The sequence below is a fragment of the Camellia sinensis genome, chromosome 5 (assembly GCF_055761805.1).
Source record: "Camellia sinensis isolate YWXY chromosome 5, ASM5576180v1, whole genome shotgun sequence".
NCBI lineage: Eukaryota > Viridiplantae > Streptophyta > Magnoliopsida > Ericales > Theaceae > Camellia > Camellia sinensis.
In genome coordinates this window covers 188447637-188474418 of record NC_138965.1, presented here as the reverse complement: position 1 = coordinate 188474418, position 26782 = coordinate 188447637, and the positions used below count along the sequence as shown (strand labels likewise).

General features: G+C 35.8%; 1 protein-coding gene across 7 annotated transcripts; it reads left to right on the top strand.

Annotated features, from left to right (window-relative positions):
• The first annotated feature begins 1470 nt into the window (after nt 1-1470).
• Nucleotides 1471-16786, top strand: LOC114292422 (lipid phosphate phosphatase 2). 7 transcript variants are annotated; one of them, XM_082870868.1, is made up of 9 exons: nt 1599-1747; nt 6499-6802; nt 9728-10002; nt 10174-10261; nt 10364-10473; nt 10595-10688; nt 12902-13090; nt 13211-13270; nt 16231-16786. In XM_082870868.1, the coding sequence occupies exons 3-9, from the start codon at nt 9775-9777 to the stop codon at nt 16410-16412; spliced, it is 951 nt and encodes a 316-aa protein (XP_082726994.1). In that variant the 5' UTR covers nt 1599-1747; nt 6499-6802; nt 9728-9774; the 3' UTR covers nt 16413-16786. The 7 variants fall into 7 exon arrangements, with proteins under 7 accessions (XP_028092195.2, XP_028092197.2, XP_082726994.1 ...); XM_082870867.1 differs by having other exon boundaries at nt 1642-6409; XM_028236395.2 differs by having other exon boundaries at nt 1642-6409; nt 9716-10002.
• Nucleotides 16787-26782: the final 9996 nt, after the last annotated feature.

Below are 26782 nucleotides of genomic sequence, written 5' to 3'. Positions count from 1 at the left end.
TGTTATATAAATTAAAACTTCAAGAAAGATGTGATTATGTCGAAAGTGTGAGATCTTCTATAAAAAAATATCAAACTTTACAAAGGAGTAAATAAAAGAAAGGAATATTTTCCTCTCTAGTTTTTACTAATGGAAGATGTTTACAATAATTTTTTTTTTAAACTTAAGGTCCCTCCTCTATTTTGTACCACTAACTAGGGGTGTGCGCGGTGCGGGTCGGTGCGGTTTGAGAGAAAAATAGAAACCGTATGGCGGGTGGCGGATTGATAAAAGTGTCACTAGAATTTGTCATTTTCCTTATCAAAAATCGGCGGTTCAGTTGGCAAATAATGGCGGATTTGCCTTGGCGGTTCGGGCGGATTGGCGGTTTATAAAAAATATAATTCAAATTACAAAACATAAATCAAAGAGTAAAAAAAAGACGAGAGATATCATGATGTTAAACATCTTGCGAAGGTTTCTTCTGATGCAGCAAGTGTAGCAACAACATGATAATATCAACGACTATACCATCAGTTCATTACAAGCATCTGTGGAAGCTACAATAATCAAATACAATACATAAAATTCCCCTCGAGCAGTAATGTAATACTATATTCTAAGGTATAGAACAACAAGCAAACTTAAGTAAAAAAGAATTTTTAAAATCTTATAAAACATGATTTAATAGCGGTGCGGGTCGGTGCGGTTTGGAAAAAAAATAGAAACCGGCGGATTGATGAAAGTGTCACTAGAATTTGCCATTTTTCTTACTAAAAACCGGCGGTTCAATTGACAAATAATAACGAATTTGCCTTGGCGGTGCGGTACGGTGCGGTTTTGGCGGTTTCGGCGGTTTCGGCGGTATTATGCACACCCCTACCACTAACCCACTTACACTCAACTGTCTCTCTCTCTAACAATGATTGCGTACATATGGTCCATCTCTCCTTTATCGCACAGAGTCACCATCGTCATCGTCCTAAGCCAACCTCCCACTCTCTACATTAGCAAATTCAATAGCTCCATCGTTTGGTGGAACATCTCCGCCACCAACTCCAACTAGATAACCTTAATTGCCTCGCCTCATTTTCACTTCACAAATCTTGCTTGTTTGTTATTATTCCTCAACTAGAGGAATGCATATATATATATATATATATATATTTGTTCATGTAAATTTATTATCATGCTCAATTTGACTACTCTAATAGGCAAACTCATATTGAATTATTAATTTGAGTAAGAGCATTATAAACAAACTAAAGAAAATTGGTCAAAACATAAAGAAAATTATAAACAGATTATAAAAAAAATTTGTGAGCAAATCAGAGAAATTTCAAAATATAAAAAATTTGAAAATACAAAAAAAATTAAAAATTGAGCAAACTTAAAAAAATTATTTATATTTTAAAATTTCTTCTTAAGAGATAATAATGTAATTAAATTTATATTTTATTTTATTTTTCTCGTTATGTTTCCGTCTCTTTCTATTGTCGGCCGTATGGGAGAAAATATCCTATGGCCAAATTGTCTCGAGAAAATATCAGATGACCAAATAGTTGTCTCTTCAATCTTTTGTCGGCCAAATATCCTAGGGCCAAATTCCCGTTATACTCGGTCTTATCCATTTATAGGAGAAAATATCCTCCATTTATAGGAGAAAATCTTCTCTTTTGTCCTTTGCTCCCCCCCCCCCCCTCTCTCTCTCTCTCTCTATCTCTCTCTAGTTTTTGGCCAACGCGGGATCTCATTCTTGTTCTTGCAGGTGAGTTCATCCCCAAAAGCTACAAAATTCTATTCGTTGTTCTTTCTCAATATGAACTTTTAAAATCTGCAGTGACAATCTTCTTTCTCAATCTGTGAAGTTTCATTATTCATCGAAACCCATGTTATAAAATTGGAAATCTAACCTATTGATTGAGGTTTTAATTTGCTTGCTTTTTCTCAGGAATTTTAGGCATTTCTTGAATTTGAAGAGGCTGAAATGTGGAATTATTTTGTGTATTTTAACTATATAAAAGTAACCACACACCAAAAAACAAGAAACACAGCTTTAAGATCTGTACATTAATATTAGTTGAATACTTACATATTTTGTTTGTTTGATGTTGTATATAGAAATCAAAATACTATGTTTGAATATGAAACGAATTATTTTGATTGTACTATATTGTTTCTTGTATTATGAATATATTATATCTTATCATGCCCTCTACCTTAGTGATTGGTAAGCCAAATAATTTTTTTTTCCATTTTTTTTGGTATCAGAGCGTCCCTAGCCATCTCTCTCTCAACCACCCATCAGCTCTTTTTCTCCCTCTGACAGCCTCAGCCCAGCCTCCGCAGCCCTTCTCCTTCCTTGTCTTCACCTCGGCAGGCCTTCTTTATCCCTGCCAAGGCTCTGGTCTGTCGACCAGACTTGGTCTGGTCTTACATGCTTCGACTGCCTTTTTAGGTGGTCCGTGGCTGTTTTTTTCCCCCTTCGTGGGGTGATTGGATTGATGTATTAAGCCTTTTTGTCTGTCCTTTTATTCTTTTGGGCTGTTGGGTTTATTCAGTAGTATCTATTTGGATAAGCCGGTGAGTTTTTTCTGACTTTTTATTTTTTTTTGGATTGTGTTGCTACCTTTGTATATTTTTCAGCCCCTTTTCTCCAACCATGACTGATCAATCCTTTGTTGATATACCCACCAAGCTTGTCCCAATTAGTTATGATTTTTCTCTTTCTCATCACACTCCTGTTCATCGTATTAAGAGTGTGGTGTTGAATGGAAAAAATTTTACTACCTAGAGCTGCTCTCTTAAACTCTATTTAGGGTGCAAGGGAAAACTCATTGGTTTTTATCTTCCACTACCCAGCCTATTGCAACAAATCCTACCCGTGCACAGTGGGATATTGATAACTGTACTATTTTGGGATAGATGTTCAACTCCATGGAAGATCATATTTATCACATGTTTCTCTATTGCAACACAGTTCTCAGTCTATGGCATGCCTTATCATAGATGTATGCTCATGCTCATAACGATGCTCGCATATTTGAGCTCTATCAGGATATTGCTCATGCTTCCCAATCTACCTTAGGTCTTTCTATGTCAGAATTCTTTGGATACCTTTAGGCCTGTTGGGAAGAATTGGCTCAATATGAGCCCTTGACTGAGTTACTAGCATATGCTGCCTCTATAGTGTCTAAACGCCTTGTTCGCCAGCATACTTACCAGTTTCTAATGGGTTTAAACTCTGAGTTTGAATTCCTTCGAACTCAAATTTTAAACACATCACCTATGCCATCTTTTTATAAGGCCTTTGCCATTATTGACAGTGATGAGCGTCGTAGGCGTCTCGTTTAACCGAATCCTTCTCCCCTGTCTCCAGTTTCATCTAATTAGATGGCTCTTGCTGCAAAGTTTGGTTTTCGGGGTTCTACTGGTCCAGTTACTTGTCATCATTGTGGCGTTTCTGGTCATGTTAAGGTTCGTTGCTTTAAACTTCGTCCTGAGTTAAGGTAACGTTCCTCTCGTCCTCATGGTGCTAACACCCGTCGCACTGTGGCTCTAGTGGATTCCGCTACTCCTGCTCTTGGGTCTCCTCATCTCCCTAATTTATGGGCATTACAGACTCAAATTGGTCAGTTTCAGGTTCAGCTTAGATCTCTTTCTGCCAGTTCTCTTGGCCCATCATCTACCACTGTTGCTGCCATCCTTGCAATAGGTATTTCTATTGCTTTCCATGTTTGGTTTGCTAGTCTCTTATGAGTTCTAGGTTTTGGGGCTAATGATTATATAACGGGTGAGTTTTCCTTTCTTTCTTCGCCAATCCTTACTACTATTGCCCAATCTGTGTGTCTTGCTGATGGTTCGTTATCCTCTGTTCGTAATAAGAGTGTAGTGTCTTTATCTCCTACCATGACATTATCATCTGTTTTACATGTTATAATTTTTGCATATAATCTCTTATCCGTTAGTCGTCTTGCCAAACAATTTAATTGTGCTGTCATCTTCTTATCCTCTTCTTGCCTTTTATGAGACTTGAGTTCGAAGAGAATTTTTGGCAAGGGCTATGAGCGTGATGGGGTATACTACTTTGGGGATCCACCAAATGAGCCTTCTTTTCTTCCTTAGCTAATTTTCAAGCCTCTGTTCTGCCTGTTTCCATGTATTGTGTTTTTAATATTCAGACTTTAGAATTATGGTACGCTCGTATGGGTCATGTTAATTTTCGGTATTTATATCAACTTTTTCCTTCATTTAATAAAGCTTGCAAAGATTTTAAGTTTCATTGTGTGGTTTGTGAGTTGTCTAAGCATACTCCTACTAACTATATCCCTCATATGACTTATGCTCCTGGTATTTTTGATCTTATACATTCTGATGTTTGGGGTCCTTTCCCTGTCACTGTTTTTTCTGATCATAGATATTATGTGACTTTTATTGATAATCACACTAGGTGCACTTGGGTTTATCTACTTCATCGTAAGTCTGACGTCTTTTCCATTTTTGTCCAATTTTTATAGATAGTTAAAACTCAATTTCATACAGTTGTTAGAACTATCCGTTTTGATAATGGTGGGGAATATATTTCTAATGCATTTCGTTCTCATCTCAATCAAACCAGTATTCTTCAAGAACTTACTTGTCCTCAGACCCCTCAACAAAGTGGTATTGCTGAACGCAAAAACCGTCATATTATATTTGTTGTCCAGTGTCTTCTTCGGGGTATAGATGTTCCCAAGTCTTATTGGCATATGGCTGTCCTTGCTGTTGTTTACCTCATTAATAGGACCTCTAGTTGTGTGTTGCATGGACTCACTCTATTTCACACCCTTATGCCCACCACCACTTTGTTTCCCCTCTTACCTCGTGTCTTTGGGTGTACCTGTTTTGTTCAAAATCAGAGTCCCACTCACATAAAGTTAGATGACAAATTATTTGTTATATCTTCTTAAGGTATTCTTCCATGTTCAAAGGGTATAGGTGTTATGACCCTGTGTCTCGTAACTTTCACCACATTTTGGATGCTACATTTTGTGAGGATCTTGCTTTCTTTGGTACTGACCCTTCTTTGCAGACTTCTCCTCCTGTTACTTCTATTATTTGCCCGGTGATCATCTTGGACGAGGTTGAGAATGACGTTGTCCCCCTTCCTCTTTCTCAACCTTCACATCCTCTCCCATTGCAAGTATACTCCCGTTACCCACGAACTCAGCCCCCTTGCCACCTCTCTGATCTCTGGGTCAGGTAACTCTTCTCCTTTTCCTCCTCTTCCTCCACCTCTTCGTCGTAATCCACATCGGGATCGACGTCATCCAAATCGTTTGAGTTATTTGAGTAGTACTAATTATCCTACTTCCTAGTATCTTTCCTATGACAAGATTTCCCCTTCTTATTGTTTTTTTCTTGGTAAGTTTGAGTCGGAGTCCATTCCTCGTTCTGTGCCTGTGGCCTTTCAGAATCCCAAATAAGTAGTGGCTATGCAGACTGAAATGGCAGCTTTAGAACAGAATTACACTTGGGATCTTGTATCTTTACCTCATGGGGAAGGCATAGTTGGTTACAAATGGGTGCACACCATAAAGTACCTCGCTGATAGCTCAGTTGACCGTTACAAAGCCCGCTTGGTGGCCAAAGGTTTTACACAGATTCCTGGCAAGGATTTTGGTGCCACTTTTGCCCTTGTCACCAAGCTTACTTCTGTACGTCTCCTTATTTTCCTTGCAGCATCTTATTCTTAGCCTCTTCATCAGCTTGATGTCAAGAATGCATTTCTCTATAGAGATCTTCTTGAGACGATTTACATGGCTCCTCCACCCAATTTTCGGGCTAAGGGGAAGTATTCGGGAAAAGTGTGCTAGTTACGCAAATCTTTGTATAGTTTGAAACAGTCTCCATGAGTATGGTTTAGTCGGTGCAATTCTATTATTATATCTATGAGTTTTGTTCAGTGCCACTCCGATCACATTTGTTTCATTTATCGGAATTCTATAGGTCAGTGTATAATCTTGTTAGTTTATGTGGATGATATTATTCTCACAAGTAATGACTCTATCGGCATTGGTCAAGTAAAGAAGGACTTAGGCCAAACTTTTGATATTAAGGATCTACGATGTCTCAAATATTTTTTGAGAATTGAGGTGGTTCGCTCAAGGAAGCAGATCTCCTTGTCTCAAAGAAAGTATACCCTTGACTTGCTTTAGAATACTGGTATGTTAGAGTGTAAACTTGCTTCTACTCCTATGGATTCTAATGTCAAACTCACATCAGAGTCCGGTGAGTTGTTGGATGACCCAGGCCTGTATAAGCGTCTTGTTGGACACCTCATTTATTGGACCAACACTAGACCTGACTTGACATTTGCAGTTAGTGTCGTGAGTCAGTTCATGCATGTACCTCGTAAAGAGCACCTTGACGCGGTTCATCATATTTTGAGGTATTTGAAGACTACTCCTAGCTTGAGATTGTTCTTTACCGCTGGTTTCTAATATGGGCTCTCCTGTTTTATTGATGCATATTATGCAGGATCTAAGATTGATCGGCATTTCACTTCTGGCTTCAATATTTTCTATGGTGATCATCTTATCTCATGGAAAAGTAAAAAGCAACTGGTAGCTTCTAGGTCTTCTGCAGAAGCTGAGTATCGAGTTATGGCACATGGGACATATGAGATTCTTTGGAGTCGCTCTATTCTGGCAGAGTTGGGTTTTGAGAAGACTGTTCCTTCCTCTTTATTTTGTGATAACAAATCTGTCATTGTGTTATCCCCTGGTTCCGTGCTTAGCGTACCAAGCATATCGAGGTTGACATACATTTTATTCGAGAAAAGGTTCGGACTGACATTGTGCGTCTATCCTTTGTCTCTTCTTTTCAGCAGTTGGCAGATATGTTCACAAAATCTGTAGGATCAACTTTGCTTTAGTCTTCCATTGACAAGCTGCGTTTGTTGAATATCTTCATGCTAGCTTGAGAGGGGAGGGAGGGAGGGAGGGGAGGGGGGGGGGGTTGAATATCGAAATCAAAATATTATGCTTGAATATGGAAATTAGAATATGAATTATTTTGATTTTAGGAATCTTATCTTGTGTATATTGTTTCCTAAATTGTATCATGAATATATTATATATACATGACATCTATCACATTGATTGGTAAGTCAAATAATTCTTTCCATTCTTTTTTTGACACTTTGTTGTTGTTTCTGTAACAATTTGGAATTTTTATTTATTTATTATTTTTGTTGGCAAACCATAAGATGTTAGTGGGTCAGTAAGTTAAATTATAACGAACGAGCCCCAGTTGCTCTATCGACTCGAACCCTGAATCTTTGATTTTGTCACCGTTCAAGAGACAACTATATGGACCACTAGGCCAAATGCCCCATCTCAATTGGGAAATTGAATCTATAGTGACATTATATGTATAATAGGGATAGGATTTTAAACTTAAGAGACAGTGCAGGTGTGAACGCCAGCAAGTGGCCAGATTATTATCAGATTACTCTGATTCAGTGTTCTATAAATTTTTCCCAAGAAACTCAAAACCATATTTATTTTTGTACAAAAGGCTTGCCACAATTTGCTACTAACTTCTTTTAATTAGCAAAACAAGCTCTTACACTCGACACCCAAGTAACTAGCATAGTGGTCATGACTTAGGATTCGTGCATAGATTGACACAAATCTACAAGAAAATCTATTTTGGAATAGAATTGATAGTGATTTGCATGATTCAGGATTTAATTCTTGTTTTTCTAGAAATTATTGAGTTTGATGGGTTCCGACTCATTTTTACCTCTTTTTTTTCAAAAAAAAAAAATGCCCAAATAAGAGTGTGTAATAAAAAAATGAAATATGCATGGTTTAATGTTCTTTTGGTGATGAGAGGGTTTGGTAGGATCCGATCCATCCAATCTAGACCCGATAGGTTCTTAACCATTGTGGGTTTCCCCCCCCCCCCCCCCCCTTCTAAATTCAAACCTAATGGCTCTACAATTTTCTTTTTTACTTTTGTAAAAAATAAGTTACACACGTATTAAAGTGTTTAAGGTTTAAAATAAAGGTTCTCATTACCCTTCCTTCATATTATACTCTATTTAGGGTTTTTAGGTCTATTTTTTGAATGTTAGAATATATTATGGTTTTGAAAGAATTTATAGTTGGTGGGATTCGAATCCACATCTCTTGCTATGATCGTATTATCTTCCCAAATTAGGCGACTAATCATGTCCCTTATATAAGATTTATTGTATTACAATTTATGTGTGTTAAAATCAATTAATTTTTATATATTTCATATATTCAATTGTTTGACATTATTTTTTGCAGTTTGTGTTGAATCTTATGATTTTTTGTTCTATTTGATTCACGATTCGCAAATTTAGGATTTCAATTCACTATACAATTATTGATTGGACAACTATGGTTACTAGAACATGCTACTAAAAAAATAACGCCCAATTAGTACACATTAATGTGTGTTTGGGAGGGGAAAGATTGAGTACACACCTAACCTTTGGCATAATGCACAAAGTGATGGCCCCAAGACTTGAACCCATAACATTAAGGTTATTAGGCCAAGTATTAACCATTGAACCAATGGTCACCCCTTACTAGAACATGCTACTATCCTAGCAAATTCTCTTTTGGAGCGCATTCAAAGACATGGTTGCACTTTTGTTTTTTTTTGGAAAGAAACTCTTGTTTTGGGGACCATAGTTACTAAAAAAATTTAATACCCTACCGATAGGCTAGCAAAAAGACTCATACTAGTTTCCTATGGATTGGGTTGGGTTGGCTTGGCTTTGCTCGGTCCAAGCCTGCCTAGCTCCTGACAAATCTGGGTCTAGCTGGATTGGGCCAATTTCCAAAACCCAATTGGAGGAATATGCAATACATTGATATGTTACCTACAAATTTCAAAAACTAAAAATAAATAATTTTATAATGATAGAAAATAACATAATGGAATCTTAAAAAAGAGAAGAAAAAAAAAAGAAAAGAATTACATATCTAACACATGTGACTTTGTTTGAAAGTTCAATATAGGTGCTATGCTATTACACTAAGCTACTACACCATTAAATGATGGTGTACATGTTACAACAAAAACAATTGAAAGGTTCCAAATACCCTAATGTTAATGGTTTCGAAATTGTACTTTAAATTTCTGATATTTGTTGTTGCAATGTTGGTAAGGACTGGGAGGGTATATGAATGTTTTTAGATGCTTCTTGGTGTCTCTGATAGAGGAAAATTGTAAGCTAAAAGCATTAGAATAAGAATTCACTCGCTGGTTGTCTCCTTAATCATCAGCCATCAGGTAAATTGGAATCATTTTGAGTGCTTGTAGAAACCAAGTTGCGGCCTGATTTGGATGAGTCACATTAGAATACATGCTTCATGCTTAGCATATCACACATTCATTTTGGTGCTGCTTTGAACCTGATTTGATTTTACAAAGTCAATAGAGATATAGCCAATAATTCAAACACAATTATAGTGAGCTAATTGTATTTGTGCAATATGCTTAATAGTTGATGCATAAAAAATTGTTAGTAAGGTTCAAACACAATTGATTCTTGTCTATTATTGAAGTGGGAAGCATAGATACAAATGTTATTTGTGTGTCTTTTTTATTTTCATTTTCTAAAAGATAGCCTTTGTTGTCTCTGTTATATTTATATGGAACAAGGTTGGTTGTGAACCATTTTATATGCACCCTCACTCCGTTGTCATTGAAGGTTTTGCATCAGGGTTTTCAAAACTATTTCAACCAACATACATTTTGATTTTGGTGGAGATGCCGGTGGGTCAATCAGGTGCTCATACGATAAGATATACGATAAGATCCCATGGAGTTCAAGTGGCAAAGACCCATATGTATGATTGGCTAATTCTCTTGCTTCTTGTGGCGATAGAAGTCGTTTTGATTATTATAGAACCATTTCATCGTTTTGTGGGAGAGGAAATGATCACAGGCCTAAAGTACCCATTGAAACCCAATACTGTCCCTGTTTGGGCCGTTGGGGTATGTGTACCTTTTTTTTTTTTTTTTTTTTTGAATTTTATTTTTGATAAGAAATGTGCACTTTAAGAGACATTATGCATGGAAAACTTTGGTCTGATAGATAGTGTGAAGGATATTCACTTCTATGATAAACCTAAAATGAGGCGTGGTTTTCTTCCCTTCTTGAAACAGGTGATTGCTGTATTGTTGCCTTTTGCAGTCATTCTTGTCTACTACTTCATTAGGAGGGATGTTTATGATTTCCATCATGCCGTATTGGGTAGAGTTCTACCCTTCGAAGATTTTTGTTATTCTAGTCTTAGATATTTATATGTTATTATTGTAATGCAATGATATATGTTGATTTTGTATGCATGTTCAGGCCTTCTATTTTCTGTACTTATAACTGGAGTTTTAACTGATGCAATCAAAGATGCTGTTGGTCGGCCTCGTCCAGACTTCTTTTGGCGTTGCTTCCCTAATGGCAAAGCGGTGAGACCTCTTCAACTGCTTTATTTTTCTTATTAAGTTATTATGTTATGTTTCCTCAGATTTATATAATTAGGTTTTATTCTTGTAGATTATTTAATACTTTCATGCATGTCATGTTTAGGTATTTAATAATGTCACAAGGAATGTTATGTGTACTGGACAGAAAAGTGTTATCAAGGAAGGATACAAAAGTTTCCCGAGCGGGCATGTGTCTTGTAAGTAGCAAAATTACAGGCGACATAATAAATATTGTATATATAGCTTGTTGCTGATTTTGCAACACTGTTCCTTTTATAAGCATAATTTGTTTTGCTGTATGTCTATTGGGGTTTTCTTGATTATGTGTATACTAACCCTTTAGCTCAAATGTTATATAGTTGCCTTAAACAATATGCATTGTTGAGCTCCTTTCTTAGCATCTTAGCTTTTGGGACATTTGGTGTTTGAACATGGTATTAGAACTCAGTTGAGAAGAGGCCTTTAGTTCAAGTTTGTCTATTTGCTTTTGTTTTCCCGTTTCCATTCCATTAACGTACATGTTTGGATTCTCGCATGGCCACGTGCAAGACAAGGTCGCACGTGAGGGAAGGTGTTGGAGAGCTAGATATGTATTGTTGGGTCCTTTTTTTTTTGTTTTGGGACAATTGGTGTTCTAATAACCGAAGTATGACTATTTCTGACATCTTGGATTAGTTATCCATAAGGGAATAGATATTAAAGAGACTGCGACAACAGACTTAGAATGGAAAATGAAAAAAAAAATGCTTCTTGGAGTACTATGCCATTGTCAAATTTTTGCTAAGTTGAAGAAAAAGTTTTATAGGTGGTTATAAGGCCATTTATGTTTTATGATACAATATAGTGGCAGTAAAGAAACATGTTAATAAAATGAGCACGAGTGACTAGGAGGTGGGGGGGTGGGGGAATCTTCTTGGCCACCTTTATGTCACGCCCCCCATTGGAGAAGGTGTGATGTTTGGTGCTCTGCTCGTTTTGATGTGGATTATATGGGGAGAACAAAGTAGGGCTTTTGAAGGGATTGAAAATCCAATTTTTTAGTTGAAGAGTAGAATATTATCTTTCGTTTTGTTGGTTTTCACATGGAGTAGATCCCTCCTTGAACCAATATTTGGATTTTATAAAGTTTTTTGATTAAAGCTTGGATATATAGTTGACATATGTCTTTTCTTTTTATCTTCTTTGTACACGGGTCGTACTTCTTGGTGCCGCTTTTATAAAATAATTATTAAAAAAATGAGTGCAAGTGAAAGGAGAATGTTGAGATGGACGAGTGACCATAAAAGAAAAGAAAGAGAAAGAAATGAATGGATTCATGTGGAGTTAGAAGTGGCATCAATTAAAGATAGGATGAGGGAAAGCCATTAGTAAGGCTTCATTAAGGAAGAGTGATTTGATTCTAGTTGAATGTGCTAAGAGGACAAGAGGAAGGTCAAGGATGGCATAGGTTGAAGGGGTGAGAAAGGACATTATTGCCCTTAATTTTGAAGAATATGAATTTGAATAGAGCTAATTGGAGAAAATAAATCTGCATAGCCAATTGCATGGAATTGGGATTGAAGCTTGTTGAGTTTCCTATGCAACAAGCTATTCTCATCGTAAGTTTCTTGGGACTTAAGAAGCATAGATGCTTTTAAGAAGGTAAAGCGCCATGTCCGATACCGACACGACATGACACAAGTTAACACTCATCGAACACTTTCCAATACTTAGACACACATGAAACGTATTACAAGTTTGAATAAGATAACTTGGTATACAATGATAAAATAGAAGCAATGTAAATTTATACCTAATTCTTCCTTTAGAATTTAAAAATTATTGTCGGACTTAAATATTCATATATATATATATATATATGTCATATAATAAATATATAAAATTATATATTTTGCACGTGTTCTCCGCGTGTTGTGTCTTACATATTTTGAAAATTTGAGTGTTGGCATTGTGCTTTTCGTGTCAAATGTCCCTGCTTCATAGCTTGGAACATAAGACTGTAATTGGCAGACCAGCAGTTAACATGGAAGGCACATGGTTATGTTATTACAAATTATGTGTTTTATATGTTATACACAGCTTGCAACTGCTGCATTAATTTTTTTCTCCCGCTCATAATGGGGTGGTTGGATGTGCCATATTTACTGATCCAGTGGTGTTTTCATAATATTAAAGAAGAATCTGTTGGATTTTAGGGGACTTTTGATTCACTTCTCATTGAATATGAATCATCCCATAAGGCAGAGAGTGAGTGCTTTCTTTCTTTCTTTTCATGCATTTGGAATGCAGAAATAATGGGTGTCTCTTTGTGCATATGCCATAATTATTTTTCCATATAAAGTTGTTCTCTGTTCCCCTGGTACACATAAAAACACAAGCTTATTTGAACTTGTGTAATTGATATATGTAGGGTCTTTTGCGGGTATGGGTTTTCTCACATGGTATTTGTCGGGGAAAATCCGGGTATTTGATCGTGGAGGCCATGTTGCAAAGCTTTGTGTCAGTGTTCTGCCCTTACTTGTTGGAGTTCTAGTGGCAATTTCAAGAGTGGATGACTACTGGCATTATTGGGAGGATGTATTTGGTTCAGCTGTTATAGGTCTGTGATTTGTCGATAGAATCTTCCCTTACCAACTTATTCTTCTTTTGTTTACATTGCTTGCTTATCATTTATCCTTTTTTTTTTTTTGTGTGTGTGTGTTGTTGTTGTTGTGTGCAGGATTGACTGCTGCTTCATTTTGTTACTTGCAATTCTTTCCACCCCCATATGACATGGATGGTATGTCCTTACTGTGTCAAAACATTGTTATTTTCAATTGTTTGATCTCTTTACAACCATAGGTCTGTAATACAACTATATGGGAATTGACATCCAGATACATGTTCAATAGAAATTTCATGCATTTGAGAAAATAAGGGGGGGGGGGGGGGGGGGGGGGGGGGAAGGATATGCTTGGCAAGATGCATTTTTAATCTATCTGATATATTAGAAATTTTTTTGTACCTGTTTGTTTGCTATTTTGAATCTGTATTTTTGTGTTATATAGTCTGTCATTCTAGTTTAGATTTCCACCTTGTGCCCATTATATGAGTGATTTCTTTTGCACAGATAGTAAATTATAGGATTGAAATAAGATTTGGTTTTCATTTAGGAAACAAAACTATTTTATTGAGAGTGTCTCCCATTGTATTGTTTCTAAATTCTACCCTTCTGAAATTTTCAGTAGGGTTTGACTTCTAGTGTAAAATTGCTAGAGAAGAAAGCTTCTTTATTACAATCTAAGAGGAGTATTTAGGCAAGGTTCTAGATCATGTTAATTAGTAAGGAGCTGTGTTATATTTATGATTATCTACTGGTTTGTTCTATGCTTTCTCATTCAAAACTGGTTTGTGAAAGATTTTGAAAGAGAAGAAAAGAAAAGAAAAATTCAAGTCATTTTTAATCTTTTTTGGAAGGATGGGGTTTAATCTTCGCTCTCTAAATGAAGTGAATATAAATGGCGAACTTTAGTACGTTAGGTGGCCACGACACCTTAAGCTGTTATTGGAGTTATGTTAAAGAAATGGGTCCTATGTTAAAATGTTACAGCAAAAGACCATGGCGGAGGATTGTTTTAAAACAGAGTTGGTCCCTTTTGAACATATAGTTTTTGCACTTCACTGTGAGGTCATTTGTCGTCTCCTAGTTTTGCTTCCACAGCTCTTTTCATGATAAACTTGCATCTATCATCATGAATTTTGGATTGTCTTGGAATTTGGGCCAAGTAATTTCATCGTTAACATTTATGTAATCTAATAGTCTCTCCCTTTGATCCTCTTCTTCTTCATTGATTTTTTTTGGGTAAGTAAGGGTGATTACTGGAGGCTGTTCCTTGAAAGACTGTTTTTTGTATTTTTACTTCCAAATTCCAACTGTCATTGGTTTTTAATTCTAGAGAAGGGGGAATAGCAAGATATTTGCCTATTTTTAGTGGTTTTATTTTTTCCCTCTATTTCCTAGTTTAAAATACTGAGGAGATTCGGATTGTAATCTTTGATTACTCAAACCTGTTCCATTTCTTTCTCACCCTCTCCCCAGTTTCATATCTGTATTCCGGCTTTCAGTATTTGGTTATTGTCAATGTACATTATTTCAGTGAAAGGTTGCATCACTTTTGCATCCCAAATGTCTTCTCTTATTAAAGCTTCTACCCTACACTGATCCATTTTTTTTCATTGTTGTGTGTTTAATTTAAGCATATCTTGAACTCTTAGGTCAGTTGTAGTGTGTTAGTTTATTGTAAAATATTTAATATTCTGCTGACCAGAACTCGGTTATTGCTCCCCATTTTAGAATTATTATTTTCTTAGGTCAAAGTCACTTCCACTGTTTCAGCTTTTATTATTATTATTATTAGTGTGCATATGCTACTAATTGAATTTCATGCTATGGGAGGTTCGAAGAGGGCCAAAGTGCTTATGGTCTTGTGCCGTTTTTGCAACTTTTTGGGTTCTATGATTGGAAAAAAATGTGCAGTAGTTCTAAGATAAATCTCGGGAAATGAACTGGTTGTGAGATAAAGTTTGTCACTTAACTTCCTTTTGGACTTCAATGAATTCTCTCTTTAAGGGGGTTCCATTAGTTCTGTTAGTTAGAGATTGGTTGACGGTGTGTGTGATGTAGATTTTTGCTTGAGATAGTCTTTGTTTGGCTTATGTAGTTCTTACTTTCATTTTCGTTTTGTAAGCGGATGCCTTATCATCATTCCTTTTTGGGAGATGTTGCAATGTGCATCCTCAAAGAGGTGTATATGGTATGCTTTCATAACTTTTTCACAAAATTTTATAACTTAAACCCAAAATGTCATAACTTTTTTCCACTGAAAAATGTCATAACAAAATCTCAAAGTGTCATAACAAAAAACATAAAATATCATAATATTGTCATTCCTAATTTTAGGGTGCACGTCATAAATTCGCTATTTATAACTTTATTACAAAATGTCATAACACACATCACAAACAATCATAACATTCATCATAAAAAATCTAAACTTTTTTATAATGTGCACCATTTGAAAGGGTGTGCACATTGATCAAAAAACAATTATAATAATTATTATTATTTTTTTAATTCTTTAGATGACCATTGTTTCTGCTGTTGGGCACTTCTTATTCAATTTTTTGGCATCATCTTTTGTTTGAATTCAGTTCAAAAAAAAATTTCTTTTGTCTGAATTACCATTTGGTCGGGTATAACCACTGCTCTTTTTACTGATTGCTTAATGGTTTTATGCTCTTTGAGCTCAATCAGGATTAGACTTTCTTGGGCCTAGTGGAGATTCACCACACATTTTGTAGCACCAATTTCATTCCAATTGAAAGTGTTTTTAAAATGAAGGAAAATAGAAAGAAGAAATTGAGAAGAATGCTCATTGCATCTTATTGATAATATGGCAGAAAGCTAGCCGACCCATATAACTCATCCTTGTGTGATGATGGAAACATCTCATGTTATTTATACCAATTGAAATAGTAAGAGTTCCATGTACAGGATCCCATTTTGAGATATAGTTTGCTATTCCTTTTGATACCATTCATTTTCCATGCACACGCAACAAATTTTACATATGCAATTATTGTAGCATTTTTAATTTTTTTTTCTTTTTCATCTTCATCTTAGAGTAGTGTACAAGCATCATCTGCATCAGTACTCTCTTAATTCACACGTCTTTGCTCCTTTTGTCATTTTGGATGCAGGTGCGTTTCCACATGCTTTTATTAAAATATTGGCAGATTCCCAGAACACCACTCAGTCCACATCCAACAATGCCAACCGTAATGTATATAGCCAGCCTCACCAAGGCATGACAATGTCAGAAATCAGTCTGAGGGACACGAGCCCAATCCTAGATGAGATGGAAAGTGGGAGAAGATATTGACTTCGAGGTTTCGATTGCAGGGTACAAATAGATATATGATTATATCACTAGATGTGCATACCCTCTGTAGGATGAGTTGTGAAGTGTGCTTGGTTTCATTTACATGAAAAGAGTTGTACATGCAACATAGATTTATATGTTTTCAGCTACTTATACCACAGTATTGTCCTGCTTTTTTCATTATCTATTGTCTTGTTAATTGAATGCAACATTGGCTTTTTACTCCATCAAATGCTCCATGTACTAAAATTCTTACTAGAAATTTTACTAAGTAGGCATGTGTCCAAATATCACTGAGAATGTTCAAGTATTATTATTATTTTTTGATGACTTTATTTTTAATAAATTCACTGGGAGTGTTAGTATCTATAAAATTATTCTTTTTATCCTCTCATGGGAATTGTATTGAAGCATGAGAATGGTGTAGGGTGGTGTGGAGTCTTTTGTCGGTTGTCTATATTGATTGTGTAGAGAATTTGAATACTAAAACCACTTTAGTCTCGTTTGGCAAGTGAAGAAAATAGCTGAAAGATCAAAAAACACTATAAGTTGTTACATCACTATCTGTACTCTTGTTATACATTTTTCGTAAAAGCCTAAAAAACTTGTTAAAATAGTTAATTTCCAAATGTGCAATCAACTTAGGGAGCTTGAAAAAAGCCTGGAAAATGGATAAAATTATATGAATCAAATTTATTTTAAATATATTCTCTCACATTAGGTTTTCTTTGAGAGTTGGAATTTTTTATTTATTGTTTAAGTTCATTTAGACTAGATCATCCTAAATATTATCTTAAAATTGCCAGCCAAATGAAGTTTTAAAATTTTAATTTACTTTATATAGTTTTTTAATCACATCTATTTAATTTTTTTGGGGGGGTCACAGCAGCTTCTTTCTTCTTTCTTGCTTAATTTTTTTCCCGCTAAAATAGTTTGCAATTTATACTTTTTCACTGGTTTTTTGGCCAGATTGATGAAATAGGATTAATTATACTTAAAACCATTTCATTTTTATTAAATTCTATATTGATTCATTCACTTTTAATTGTAATAATCAACAATTAACACTTCAAATTAAGTTGCAAATCTACCAACATTTCCCTCCCGTCTGCCTATTCATTAGAGCATGGATCCAACCGGTGGCATCCACGTGTCTTTGAAGTGACTAATGTCAATGTGGCACATAAACCATGCAATTTTTTTATGGCATGGCCGAGCATCATGAATTTGTTGGGTATACCTCCTTATTGGAATGTGAGACCCAATTGGTTTGTTAAAGAGTTTCAATTTGACTTGGTTTAGGTATAATATATTTTTATATATTATATTTGTGGAGATCCAATTCAATTTGGATACAATTAGGGCTTGATTACAAAACCCTAGATTAACAATATATATATATATATATATATTGTGTAGTGTGTGCTGTGCCGTGTGATACAAAGAACAACATTGAAAACAAAATAAGGGTGAGTGGCGGCTCACTGTTATTTTTCGGTAACAGTACCGAAGATTGGAATATTTGGTTTAATTTCGGTTTTTGTGAAGCTTAATTTTGGGGCATCTTCGGTTGGTGTTTGGTTCGTTATTTTGGGTCTTCTTCAACTCTGGTTCAGAAGATTTGGTTCATCTATTTGGTGAGATCCTTCCTCTTGTTTATTTGTGATTATTTGGAATTCACCTAAGGGTGTTTTGTGAGACCATTAGTGTCTCGTTTATAATCGTTTGAAACTTATTTGGTTGATAGTGGAATCGGATTTCGATCCCGTGGACGTACCTCACATTGAGGGAACCACGTAAAAATTCTTGTGTTACTTTTGATTTAATTTTTCCGCATTAGTTTTTATTCCCATTGATTGATTTACTTGTGGGGAATCACGGATTTTCCCTAACAACTGGTATCAGAGCTTACGGTTTATTTGGATTTATTTCTTTGTGCAAATCAATGGAGGGGAATGTGGGTCGTATGTCTAGCTTCAATGGAAGCAATTGGGTAACTTGGAAAACTAAAATGGAGGACCTATTATTTTGTAAAGATTTGTATGGACCCATTGAGGGTGATAGTGGCAAACCCGAGGGTATGAAAGATGATGATTGGAATAGGCTTAATCGAAAAGCCGTTGGTGTTATCCGTCAATGGATTGATGACAGTGTGTTTCATCATGTTGCTACTGAAACTTCAGCACATGATTTATGGAAAAAAATTAGAGGGCCTTTATGATAGGAAATCAGCCACAAATAAAGCTTTTCTGTTTCGTAAGTTGGTTAATTTAAAATATAAAGAGGGCAGCCCTATTCCGGAACATCTGAATGAAATAAAGAGTATTGTTAACCAACTTGCTTCTATGAAAATTATTTTTGATGATGAGTTGCAGGCTTTGATGCTACTTAGTTCTTTGCCCGAAAGTTGGGAGACTTTGGTTGTGACCGTCAGTAATTCAGCGCCCGATGGAGTTGTCACAATGGGCCAAGTCACTAGTAGCCTGTTGAATGAAGAAACTAGAAGAAAATCAGCAGGTTCCTCTCATTCGGAAGCATTCATTGTGAGAGGCCGAAGCAAAACAAGGGGGAGGAGTAAGACTCCTCATGGTCGTGATCAAAGCCGTGACAAATCAAAAGATGGTTCTGTTTCAAAGAAAGACATTGAGTGCTATTATTGCCATGAGAAAGGGCACATGAAGCGAGAATGCCGAAAACTCAAGAACAAAGAGAAAAGGCGTGATAAAAGTGTGGATAAGAAGCAAGAAGACACAACAGCAGTTACTACCAATGGTGATCTCATGGTCGTTTGTGAAGATGATTGTATCAATTTCGTGGGCCAAGAGAGCAATTGGGTGATTGATTCCGGTGCTTCTTTTCATGTGACTTCTCGAGTTGATTTCTTCACTACCTACACCGAAGAAGATTATGGTTTTGTTCGAATGGGTAATGAAGGTTTGTCCAAGATTATTGGCATGGGTGATGTTTGCTTGGAAACAAATCTGGGCTGCAAGTTGTTGCTTAAAGATGTGAGGCATGTTCCCGACATTCGCCTCAATTTGATCTCTACCGGGAAGCTAGATGATGAAGGCTACAACAACAAATTTGGTGATGGAATATGGAAGCTCACAAAGGGTTCCTTGGTGGTGGCTAAGTGTAAGAAGACTCATACACTTTATTCGATGCAAGGAAAAATTTGTAAAGGTGTTGTCAATGCACTTGAAGAAGATACTTCTACTGAATTATGGCACAAGCGGCTTGGCCATATGAGTGAAAAGGGGCTGCAAGTATTGTTCAAGAAAGAGCTTCTACCCGGTTTGAAAGGTACACATCTTAAAACTTGTGTTCATTGTTTGGCCGGTAAACAACATAGAGTTTCTTTTCATAAAAATGTTGCTTCTAGAAAAGAAAATGTTTTGGAGTTGATTCATTCGGATGTTTGTGGTCCTTTAAAAGTTAGAACACATAGTGGTGCACTTTATTTTGTTACTTTCATTGATGATTATTCAAGGAAAGTTTGGACTTTTCTACTAAAAACTAAAGATAAAGTTTTAGAAGTATTTAAGCATTTTCAGGCCATGGTTGAAAGAGAAACAGGGCAAAAATTGAAGTGCATCCGATCAGACAATGGTGGTGAATACATTGGGCCATTTGATGAGTATTGTCGCAGCCAAGGTATTCGGCACCAAAAGACAGTTAAGAAGACTCCTCAACAAAATGGAGTTGCCGAGAGGATGAACCGCACCATTGTGGAAAGAACAAGGTGTTTGCTTTCACAAGCTAAATTGCCAAGATCCTTTTGGGGTGAGGCATTAAAGACAGCGGTTGACGTGATCAATTTGTCTCCTTCCTATCCATTGAATGGTGATGTTCCAGAAAGAGTTTGGACCGATAAAGATGTGTCTTATGAGCACTTGAGAGTGTTTGGTTGTCGAGCTTTTGTTCACATTCCAAAAGATGAGAGGTCCAAGCTTGATAGCAAGTCAAGACAATGTATTTTTCTTGGCTATGGGCGTGATGAATTTGGGTATAGATTGTGGGATCCGGTCGACAAGAAAGTCATTCGAAGCCGTGATGTTGTGTTTCTTGAAGACCAAACAATTGAAGACTTTGGCAAATGTGATCAACCGGAGCCAAAAACTAGTGATCTCATTGACATGGATTCATCTCCTTCATCTTCAGTTGATAATGAAAACGGGGGAGATGTGCAGCCACCTATTGAAGATGTAGAGGATGATGCTAATTCTAATGAAGTTGAGCCAGAAATTGAGGAAGAGCATCCAACTCAAGAACCACCACCACAACTTGAGTTAAGAAAAACTACAAGGGACCGACAACCTTCAAGAAAGTATCCTCCCAATGAATTTGTGTTGATTTCTGATCAAGGGGAGCCGGAGAGCTATCAAGAAGCAATTGAGCATGCAAAGAAAGGTGATTGGAAAAAGGCCATGGAAGAGGAGATGAATTCCTTGCTTGAAAACCAGACTTATGATTTAGTGAAATTGCCTAAAGGGAGGAAAATTCTGAAAAATAAGTGGGTCTTCAAATTGAAGAATGATGGCAAAAATCTGAGGTACAAGGCACGTCTTGTTGTGAAAGGCTTTGGGCAAAAGAAAGGTATTGATTTTGATGAAATTTTCTCACCGGTTGTAAAGATGTCTTCTATTCGGGTTGTACTTGGCATGGCTGCAAGTATGAACCTTGAAGTTGAGCAACTTGATGTGAAGACCGCATTTCTTCATGGTGACCTTGAAGAAGAAATTTACATGGAGCAACCGGAAGGCTTTGTGGAAAAAGGGAAAGAGAAATTTGTTTGTAAATTGAAGAAAAGTTTGTATGGCCTCAAGCAAGCCCCGCGGCAATGGTACAAAAAATTTGACTCTTTCATGATGAATAATGGTTTTACTAAAACCACTTCGGACCATTGTGTGTTTGTGAAAAATTTCCCGGATGGTAAATTTATTATTCTTTTGCTTTATGTTGATGACATGTTAATTGTGGGTCAAGATTCTACCATGATAAACAGGTTGAAATTGGAGTTGAGCAAGTCTTTTGCTATGAAAGATTTGGGACTGGCAAAGCAAATTCTTGGTATGAAAATTGTTCGTGATCGCAAAAAAGGGCTGATTTGGTTGTCTCAAGAGAGCTACATTGAGAAAGTTCTTGAGAGGTTCAATATGGATAAAGCAAAGTCGGTTGGTTGTCCACTTGCGGGTCACTTCAAGCTTAGTTCGAATCAACGTCCTACAAGTGAGAAAGACAAGGAAGAGATGCTGAAAGTTCCTTATGCTTCAGCAGTTGGTTCTTTGATGTATGCCATGGTTTGTACAAGGCCGGATATTGCTCACGCAGTTGGTGTGGTGAGTCGGTTTCTCTCTAATCCGGGTAAAGAACATTGGGCAGCGGTAAAATGGATTTTAAGGTATCTTCGAGGGACTTCGAAGGTGTGTTTGTGTTTTGGGGATGGTAAGCCGATGCTTGATGGGTTCACAGATTCTGATATGGCTGGTGATGTTGATTCTCGGAAATCTACTTCGGGGTATTTGATGACTTTTGCAGGGGGAGCTGTGGCATGGCAATCTAAATTACAAAAATGTGTTGCTCTCTCAACTACAGAAGCTGAATTTATTGCCATTACGGAAGCTTGCAAAGAAGAGTTATGGTTGAAGAATTTTTTGCAAGAGTTGGGTTTAAAGCAAGAAAAATATGTGCTTTATTGTGATAGTCAAAGTGCTATTCACTTGAGTAAAAATTCTACCTTTCATTCGAGATCGAAACACATTGATGTGAGATACCATTGGATTCGTGATGTGTTAGATTCGAAATTGTTGCAACTCGAAAAGGTTCACACAGATGATAATATTTCATATATGTTGACAAAGACTTTGTCGAGGGACAAACATTTGAAGTGTCGAACTTTGGCGGGTATGGTTGATCTCTCCACCTAAGTCGGTAGGGGGAGAATTGTTGGGTATACCTCCTTATTGGATTGTGGGACCCAATTGGTTTGTTAAAGAGTTTCAATTTGACTTGGTTTAGGTATAATATATTTTTATATATTATATTTGTGGAGATCCAATTCAATTTGGATACAATTAGGGCTTGATTACAAAACCCTAGATTAACAATATATATATATATATATATATTGTGTAGTGTGTGCTGTGCCGTGTGATACAAAGAACAACATTGAAAACAAAATAAGGGTGAGTGGCGGCTCACTGTTATTTTTCGGTAACAGTGCCGAAGATTGGAATATTTGGTTTAATTTCGGTTTTTGTGAAGCTCAATTTTGGGGCATCTTCGGTTGGTGTTTGGTTCGTTATTTTGGGTCTTCTTCAACTCTGGTTCAGAAGATTTGGTTCATCTATTTGGTGAGGTCTTTCCTCTTGTTTATTTGTGATTATTTGGAATTCACCTAAGGGTGTTTTGTGAGACCATTAGTGTCTCGTTTGTAATCGTTTGAAACTTATTTAGTTGATAGTGGAATCGGATTTCGATCCCGTGGACGTACCTCACATTGAGGGAACCACGTAAAAATTCTTGTGTTACTTTTGATTTAATTTTTCCGCATTAATTTTTATTCCCATTGATTGATTTACTTGTGGGGAATCACGGATTTTCCCTAACAGAATTCACAGGTGACCAAGAGCAAGGCGAATGCTCGGTCATCTGGAATCTTGGACACAATTGTCCCGTGCCGAACAAATGGGTTTAGGGAGCAGTTGAAGGAACAGAGTTGATCGAGCTAGGCTACGCCCAGAGAGGATGGTCAACCTGGCCAGGGGTGAACCACTGAGCTCACTATAAGGCCCATTTGTTGACCGATTAGTCGGGCTTAGGTGCCAGCTCATGTTTACCGGCACAATTAGCATCCCTAACGTGCCTAATTTGTATAAGGCTAGTCAAAATGTGAACTGTTATCCATCCATAAAAGGATTAATTTCTTAACTGTTCTTTCATTTTCTTGACAATCAAACTGATTTGCCCTGGTATATTTTTAATAAAAATTAATTTTACGGAAAGTTTGGATCTTCTTTTGATAACTGCACAAGAAAAATGAATAGAGAGTTTGTTTTATAATTTAGATTTTTTTTTACTGGATTTACATTTAAAATGGATTTGAATTATATATTAATTTTTTAAATATATTTTTTAATAATTACTTCTATGCATATAATATTGCTGTACAAGAAAATCACATTAGTACATACATGCCCCTAGTTAAGAAAAATTCAACTATTAATTGATTGAACAAGTCCAAAGAAAGAGCTTATAATTAATTGGCATAGGTTTTGTGATGAAATCCCCAATATCCATGGTCAAATACTATGTGCAAAAAAAAAAAAGTTTCTATTTATAAATTATTCTTTGGATGTGGTTGGGTGGTAATAAGATATTGAAGTGTTATACCAAAGTTTCAAGTTCGACTCTTCTCAGGGTCAGCCATCTAAGCGAGTAGGACTAACATTCTAAATTTCGGCAAACCATACATAGTTAAAGGGTTTTGTATAGCTCTACTTAAGGGTAATTTATGAGGTTTTAACTCCATTAAGGTTAGTTGCAGAGGTCACACTTATATAATTAGGCCTTTTTATGTTTTGAGAAGATAAAATATATACTACTTATCTTAATTTCTAAAGAGATTATTTTTTCACCGGAGCACACACCACCAAAAATGCTAATGATAAATCTTACTATTGAACCAAATATTTATTCAATAGAACATCACAACTGGGCATATAGACTTTAGTACACAATCCAAAATGAAATGTGTATTATAGAAATTTTCATTTATTAATCCATTGCTTGGGCAAGGCAGCCTGACAATATTGACCGTACTTAATTTGAACATAACTTTCACTACAAGAAAAGTGGACTTAAAAAAGATGGAACATTTGCGACGGCACAACTTGCTACCACATTATTCCCACTTAAAAAGAGAGACAAATGAGTTTGATGAGGAAAAAAAAAATTCAACACAAACAATTAACTAATCCTAACTAAAATTTAGGAACTGAAAATCTCGTACACTTAACTAGGTTAATTTGCCATGAGATTCTTTATTTCAATTTTATATCCCAACTTTATGTCACATTCTTTGCCTTTGTTATGTCGTTCTTATTTAAAATCAATGATTATCTCATTATTTAATTGAGTAACACAGCTAAATTTAATCGCACAACCTAAGAGAGTTTGGTCTTGATTGAAAGATGTCTAAATAAATCAACAATTAACATGTAATCATTCAAGTTATTAGAAATAATTTTGAAGATACTACTTCAAAAATTTTAAGTAGTTTCCTCGATTGTCCAAGTAGAAATTATTTACATGTCAACATCTTATACTTCTCATTTAAGTAGGATTTGCATGTTGACGTTGGAGTATAGAGGAGTGCTATCAATATAGATATACAATATAGATGTGTTCCATGTAATAGAACACAAATATAAGACAAAATGGTAAGACCCATATGTGGACCTCACATCACGTGAAATCCACCTTTGTCTCACATCTATATTCCTAAGATTATTATTGAAGTATATAGTTTTTATATTTATAAGATAGATTACACGGATCTTTTTAGAAATTAAATAAATAAATAAATAAATAAATAAATAAATTCTTATAATTTTGACATAATTTAATTCATATAACATTTAGCTCACTCTTTCACTAATAATTTATTAATCACATGTAAAAAATGATATTCTCATATATTTTATATAGAAATATATATTTTGTTTTACTTATTTTTGTGTCTTCACCCTTGCATTAGTTTCAATTTGATCCTTTTTAATCTTATTAAAAAAGAGATTAGTATAATTATATCAAAATCTTAGAGTTACTTGTATTTTCTGCAAATGTAAAAAAAAAATTCAATATATAATTTACACATATTATTATTATCATCATTATTAGCAAAAAAGAAAAAAAGTTTTATTGAAAAGCAATCCAAAGTTAAAAAACCTACATCAGATAGTTCCAACATGTTATATAAAGGCCCTCTCTTATATCTTCCAACTCACAAACTTGGCTTTCTTGCTTCTCTCTGTCTGTCTCTCTCTCTCTAAAAATGGACATTGTTCCTGCAACATATGTTGAAAACATCAAGAGCTACTGGAGGAAAAGGAGCTACCAACTACTCGATGAAGGAACTCAGAGCGAAAAGGGTCTGAGTAACAAAAGGCTTGGCAGCAAAACTTGCCGGGCTTGGAAGATCAGCCAAAAAGTCCCAAAACTCCGATTGAAGATTGTTTCGCTGATAAAGCTTCTGGCAAAGTTTCACGTCGTTTATCTCTATATGATGATTCGTTTTGTTTGGTATCATTACACGTCCCTGAACACAAACAAAAGTACAACCGTGCACATAGCAAAGAGAAAAACAATCACACGTACAACACCAAAGAAGAAAACAATTTTGGTTCGGTACAAGGGCTCACTCCACTCTATGAGCCTTACCCTCTCTATTTTCACACACTCATAGTTATCATAAGTTGTTTATAAGGCAAACTCAAAAAATCTTAATCTCATATAATTATTAAAACTTAATGTAAAATGAATACATGCAAAAATTAATAATAGTGTGACGATTTTTCTTTCTCATTTCATTTTTCATCAACTTGTTTATTGAGACGTTTGATAAGTGCCATTGGCTACTACTGTTTAGGATTGCAAACGATCCGAGCTGTTTATAAACAAGCTCGGCTCGGCTTGGCTCATTAAGGGCTCGGTTCGGTTCGGTTCGGCTCGGCTCGTTTAGTAAACGAGCCGAGCTCGAGCTCGAATATTAGGCTCGTTTAGTAAATGAGCTGAGCTCGAGCTCGCATAAGCTCGGCTCATTAAGCTCGGCTCGTTAATCTTTATTTAAATAATATAATAAATATATTATTTATATATTAAATAATATATAAATATATATATATATATAAATAATAATATAAATACATTTTTTATATATTAAATAATATAAATAATATTAAAAAAAAATTATCGAGCTGAGCCGAGCCGAGCTCGAGTTTTATTAAAATTAACAAGCCAAGCCGAGCTCGAGCCTAATTCCTTATCGAGCCGAGCTCGAGCTCAATAAACGAGCTCGATAAGTAAACGAGCCGAGCTCGAATTCAAGCTCGACTCGGCTCGGTTCATTTGCAGCCCTACAACTGTTGGTGTAATTTTATTATGTTGAGATTTTGTTGGGGGGCCTATTTTTAACCGGAGATACACTACAAAATTTGTAGCACTAATTTCATACTGTTTTGAAGTGTTTGAATTGAAGGAAAATTGAGAATAGAAAGTGAAAAGAAAACTCATATTATTTCTTCTTGAGTGGATGGTAAGGAAAGGGGGAGACGTCCGGGCTGACAGGAGGTGCGTGGCATTTGTGTTAG

Coding starts and splice junctions, on each gene's coding strand:
- LOC114292422 (XM_028236394.2), top strand. CDS start 9,775: ATGCCGGTGGGTCAATCAGGTGCTCATACGATAAGATATACGATAAGA. Junction 10,474..10,594: donor GCTTCCCTAATGGCAAAGCG/GTGAGACCTCTT, acceptor TGTCATGTTTAG/GTATTTAATAATGTCACAAG. Junction 10,689..12,901: donor CCCGAGCGGGCATGTGTCTT/GTAAGTAGCAAA, acceptor TGATATATGTAG/GGTCTTTTGCGGGTATGGGT.